The sequence below is a fragment of the Myotis brandtii genome, unplaced genomic scaffold, assembly GCF_000412655.1.
Source record: "Myotis brandtii unplaced genomic scaffold, ASM41265v1 scaffold216, whole genome shotgun sequence".
Taxonomy (NCBI): Eukaryota; Metazoa; Chordata; class Mammalia; order Chiroptera; family Vespertilionidae; genus Myotis; species Myotis brandtii.
Window position 1 is genome coordinate 4,360,570 of NW_005358092.1, and position 5,920 is coordinate 4,366,489.

The 5,920-nt window shown below is 47.9% G+C and overlaps 1 protein-coding gene across 3 annotated transcripts in view; it reads left to right on the plus strand.

Annotated features, from left to right (window-relative positions):
- Positions 1-5,920, plus strand: part of SLC6A13 (solute carrier family 6 (neurotransmitter transporter), member 13) — a 49,701-nt gene that overhangs the window by 613 nt on the left and 43,168 nt on the right. For 2 of the 3 annotated variants that reach the window (XM_005865945.2, XM_005865947.2), the window contains exon 2: positions 1,762-1,968. In XM_005865945.2, coding sequence (XP_005866007.1) covers positions 1,767-1,968 — 202 coding nt within the window. In that variant the 5' untranslated portion in view covers positions 1,762-1,766. Of the gene's footprint in view, positions 1-1,761; positions 1,969-3,864; positions 4,002-5,920 lie in introns of those variants that run through there. The other variant, XM_014539466.1, reaches the window with a different exon arrangement.

Here is a 5,920-nt window from a genome sequence, read left to right on the forward strand (position 1 = left end):
AAGGGAGATGGTATTCCACCATCTGAAGACATCATCAGATGCTAAAGGGAGGCCCAGAACCAGCGCAGGACATTAGGCAACCTTCTCTAAAGGACTGAAGAATCTTCTTGGAACCAGCTGCTTGCGTTTCTCCTTCTTATCCCACTAACAATCTCTGGAGTCCATTCCCTATTTATCAAATAAACAAAGGTCCTACTGTTTCCTGATGTTCTGGATCCCTCGGGTAGCTCAGCCTCAGGAGAGTCTGTGCCCAGCCGGGACTTGGGCTGAGAAAGTTCCGTTAACAAGAACTTTTCTTGAGGTGTAGGAAAGAGTCCATTTGCCCACTGTTCCAGAAAAGGAGCCACTGTATACAATCAGGGAGAGTCATTAGAAGATGCTTATCTTCGACATGCTGATAAATCTAGGCAGCCAATGCAATCAAGGAATGTAATTGAAAAACCAGGAACAGCGTGGGTTTAGGTCCTGGCTGTGCAATTACCAGCGGTATGGCAGCAGACACGCTATTTAACCTCTCCGAGCCTCAGTCTCTGCATTTACAAAGCAGAGGTAACACTGCTTACATCTCAGGGTTGTTGTTTGGATTAATGAGATAAATGTAGGAAAAGTGCTTTTTTCATAGTAGTTGCTCGCCATGTATGAACCACATCCAATCTTATCCTCAATCCCAATAAGAGTCTAAAATAGAGCAGTGAAGGGTTTAGAATTCTTGTTCTTTATTCATTTTGTGTTGTCTTCTCTACGGTAACAGTTTCCTACATTTGTTATCACCCAAAAAGAAAAGAGGCCAGAGTCCATCTTTTCCTTAGGCTGATTTCAGAGAGAGACGGAGGAAGGAGCTGGAAAGATCAGCTCATCTTATTCAGGGCTCCTGGTCCCACTCAACCTCTCTCATTGCTTTGGAAGGAGTTTTTAAAAAAACTGGTTTACGAAATAAAATGTGTTCTTTGATAAAAGTGTAGAAAATATAGATAAGAAAAATTCCTATAATCCAAGGAGAGAAAAACATTTTTCTGGACATCCTAATCTTTCAATGCATATAAATATAAAATATTTTCCCAGCATAATCATATTGTATGACCTATTTTATAACTGTTTTCACTTCACATCTTATGAACACTTTCATTTCATTAGACTTTCTCCTTCAACACAATTTTTGATTATATAGTCGTCCATTGTATGTATGTACTATAATTTATTCATCTATTTGCCATTCTTACACATTTATGTATGTTCTAATTTTTTGGTGTTAAAAGCAATGAATATCCTTAAGCCAAAATCTTTACCCACAATCAGAATTGTTTTCTTTGAATAAATTCCTGCAATAGAAATTTGTAGTTGTGAGGATTTATAAAAAGTCCATCCCTTCAATCGTCCCCAGCATACAGAATAGAGACACTGAAGCTCATGCTGATACAGACAAGGGGAGTTGTGGGGTAGCAGGGAGAACATAGCCCATCTGGAGCCTGTGTGAGTTCTCCCATGTCCACAAACCCCAACCAAGAGCCTGTGTGGTGGAAGCAGCATCTGTACTCAGTAGCAGCCTTTCTTCCCGGCACAGGAAAGGAATATACATTTTCAGCAGCAGTTTCCCAGCCTCTACCCATAAGAGAGGCTTAAGGAGGACCTGCATCTGCAGACCAGGGAGTAGGAATGCGCTCTCGTCCAGTGCACTCATTCCCTTGGACATTTGCTGGTGAGGGATGGGAGCGCTTTTCTCCCGGAGTTCCCAAGTGACAGAGTGCCCTGCTTGTTTTCCAGGTGGGATGGATAGCCGGGTCTCGGGCACAGCCAGTAATGGAGAGACAAAACCCGTGTACCCTGTCGTGGAGAAGGCAGAGGAAGATGGCACCCTGGAACGCGGGCACTGGAACAACAAGATGGAGTTTGTGCTGTCCGTGGCCGGGGAGATCATTGGCCTAGGCAACGTCTGGAGGTTTCCCTATCTCTGCTACAAAAATGGGGGAGGTGAGAGCCACTGCACCACCCCACCAACCCTGGAAGGAGGTGTCCCCATCGCCTGCACTTACTGCCCCTCTGCGCGGTCCCAGAGACACATAGAATGTTGGCGTTGGAGAGACCCTTCCTTAGAACTCATTAAGGACAGACACTGCAGGAGCCTGCGACCTAAACAGATGGCGACTCTCCCAGGGGTGTCCTATGTTAGCATGGCACCACGGAAATAGGAGTGCAGGCTCGGAACCAGATGGGCCAGAGTTTGGGTTCTGGCTCTGCCACTTGCTCTCTGTGTAATCTGGGGCACGTTGCTTGAGTCCTCAGAGCCTCCACTGCTGTACCTGCAAAATGGGATAGTAATACCTGCAGGGTTGTTGTAAGGATTAGAGACAATGTATGTAAATGCCTAACGAATGGCAGCTATGTTGAAGATGATGTGAACACCAAGCTGTCCCATGATCTTGAGATTCCTTAGCCGTGGCTTTGTGTCTTCCTCTATTCTTCTGGTACCATGACATCCCCTAAGCCATTCACTACCTAACCCCCACCAGTGTCATAACCTTTGATTCCAGTGGCTCTTCCTTTATATATTTCCCACTGAAAATGTGTGTGTGGGAAGCATGAACTCTAACTTTAGTTCTTTGTTGGCTTCTCATTCCCTTCCATTCTCACGCTGGGGTAACTTTGCTACCCCTACAGCAGTGGTGGCCATTTCCGGACACTTTCAGGGAATCCCAGCTCACTGTGGGAAGCCCCAGGGGGCTTTCTCAGGTAATGAAGGTTCTGGGGTGAGCAGCGGCTTAGGAAGATTTCCTTGCTGATGGTTGGGCTCCCAGGTCTACCTACAGGGTTGTTGTAAGGATTAGAGACAATGTATGTAAATGCCTAACGAATGGCAGCTATGTTGAAGATGATGTGAACACCAAGCTGTCCCATGATCTTGAGATTCCTTAGCCATGGCTTTGTGTCTTCCTGACATCCCCTAAGCCATTCACTACCTAACCCCCACGAGTGTCATAACCTTTGATTCCAGTGGCTCTTCCTTTATATATTTCCCACTGAAAATGTGTGTGTGGGAAGCATGAACTCTAACTTTAGTTCTTTGTTGGCTTCTCATTCCCTTCCATTCTCACGCTGGGGTAACTTTGCTACCCCTACAGCAGTGGTGGCCATTTCCGGACACTTTCAGGGAATCCCAGCTCACTGTGGGAAGCCCCAGGGGGCTTTCTCAGGTAATGAAGGTTCTGGGGTGAGCAGCGGCTTAGGAAGATTTCCTTGCTGATGGTTGGGCTCCCAGGTCTGGTTTTGAAGTGAGGCTGCAGTCTGAGCTGGAAGAAGGAGAAATGCAGAGGCAGGTCACAGGAGGATATGGTGAGGGGAGTAGTACTTTCACGGGCCACAAGGATTAGGGAGTACCCTAATGCAACACCTACCATCTTGCAGGGGAGTAGCGGCCTCCAAAATGCATCGAGCTCAGTCTCACAATGGTTTTGGAGAGAGAGAAAACCTACAACACAGAGTGGAGGTGGGAGGAATGGGGAAGAGCACAGAGAGATGCTCTGAGCTCATAGCGTTATTCTCAGGATTGTGGCAATTGGGGGTTGATTGGCTCTGGGATTGGAGGCTAACTTGTGTTTTTCCAGAGGGGTGGGGAGGGCTGATATGGCTTTTCTGTCCAGGAATTTCTGGCCAGCAGCCTGAACTCACAGGACTTTGTTCAGTCTGCATTGTGAAGGGAGGAGGGAGGGATTTTCACTTTTGACCTAGCCCTGGACACCCCACATGCTTGTTTAGGAATTTAGGCCCGAGCACTTTCCCTTCAGAGAATTGGGTGGAGGGACAGGTTTTTCACTTTTGACCTAGCCCTGGCCACCCCACATGCTTGTTTAGGAATTTAGGCCCGAGCACTTTCCCTTCAGAGAATTGGGTGGAGGGACGGGGCTGGCGGAAGAAGGAGGAGGAGTCTGCGGCCTAAGCTGGGTGTTGAGACCCTCTCTGGAGCCTAGTAACCAGCTTAGCTCCTCACGCGGCAGAAAGCTTAGGCGGTGAGCAGCTTTCCCCAAGCCTCTCTGGAATTGGGTAAAGGTTGGCTTGGGAATTAGCAGAACCGGCATGAAGCGGTGGGAAAGAGTGATTCCCAGGCCTAGTGCGAGACCACTAAGTGAAGAAGGGGAAGCAAAGGCAGCAGTGACAGGAGCAGCGGAGGGTGTGGGGCTCACCCTGCTGGGGGTTGTGGTCTGGCAGCGTTTGGGTCTGGGCTCTGCCTCAGGGCTCTGGGGTAAGTCTGTGCAGACCTGGGTGGAAATGCAGACCTAGGAAGAAAAGAGTGTCCAGGCCCTTGGTTTTTCACATGGTGTTTGCAGGGGAGGTGGAGGCAGAAGGGTGGCTGCTGAGGCGGCTCCCTCCCGGATAGAGCCTGCCCTCCAGCACGCAGGCCACGATGGGCAGTGGAGACTTTCCTCGTTATTGACTCCTTACACCACCAGCCACAATCCCTTCCCTTGCTCAGCGCAGGGCCTCGGGACCCTCTTCTCTTTCCCTGAGGAAGGACGGCAGCTGGAGGGAAGTGTTCGGAGGGGCTTTGGAGCTAGAGGTTAATGCTTAGCTTTGCTGAAGGGCATGAGTCATTGGGGCCACCTGGTGAATTAATGAAAAGGCACCTTTGCCAAGGTAAGGGGGACTAACCAAGGATCCATATGATCATTGGAGGAACCTGGACATGCCTGTTTTTCTGGTTCTGGGTGCTCCCAGTGGTTTAACCCCTCTGTCATCATTTAACTCCCCTCACCTCCCAAGCAGTACAAGCTCTTACAGAGAATGGGCCCGAGCACTTCTTGTCATCTCCTTGTCTCTTTGTCAATAAGAAACTGAGTCTCTTTAAAAAAAAAAAAATTAATTAATTAATTTTGTTAATCCTCACCCAAGGATTTTATTTTTCATTGATGTTTTTAGAGTGAGTGGGTGGGAGGGAGGGAGCAGGCAAAGAGAGAGAGAGAGAGAGAGAAAGAGAGAGACATCGATGTGAGACACATGGAAATTAGTTGCCTCCCACATGCAGCCCAACCGGGGCCAGGGATCAAACCTGCAACCCAAATAGGTGCCGGGGAATAGAATCTGCAACCCTCCCATGTGCAGGCCGACATGCTAACCACTGAGCCGTTGGCCAGGACTATTCTTTTTCTCTAATTTTATGTTTATTATTGAGAGTATTATAGATGTCCCCCCATTTTCCTCCTTTGTCCCCCTCCGACTGGTACCTCTTTATGACAGGACCCTTTGCTGCCACTGTGAGGAAGGAGGGGGAAAGAATGGAGACCATTTAGATTGTTTTGGCCCCCTTTCTCCTGGTGGAGTTGTTTTATTTAGACCTGTGTTTCTCAGATTGGGGCTCGGACTCTCAGCGGGTGAGGGGAATGTTCTGGGCAAGTTCTGAAGAAGGATGCTGGGGTGCTGTGGGTGTACTGTGCTCAGGAACGTGTGCTCTCAGGCTGCCTCTGATAGCACCCATACCCGTTCTCTAACGTCATAGCTTTAAATAGCTGCTTTTGTGCTTTGGGGTGAGGATAAGCTAGGACTTTATTATAACTAATATTTATTCAGTGGCGAGGTCAGGGATGAAAAATTCCCCAAAACATAATTTCAGTTCCAAACTAGAAATATAAGTGATGTCTTCTTCTGTTTCCTGAAGCTCTAACATTTGGTAGATCCAATCTGAAGTGAGTTCCAGAGCAGGAAAAGGGCTGAGGCAAGATTATGATCAAACAACAGGTAAACATTTAAACATTGTAGCTGTAAATCAGAGAAGCTGAGAAAGTGGTATAAAGGCCATCCTGCCCTGGCCGGGTGGCTCAGTTGGTCGGAGTGTTGTCCTGTACACAAAAGGTTGTGGGTTCCATTCCTAGTCAAGGTGCATATGGGAGGCAACCAATTAATGTTTCTCTCTCTCTCTCTCTCTCTCTCTCTC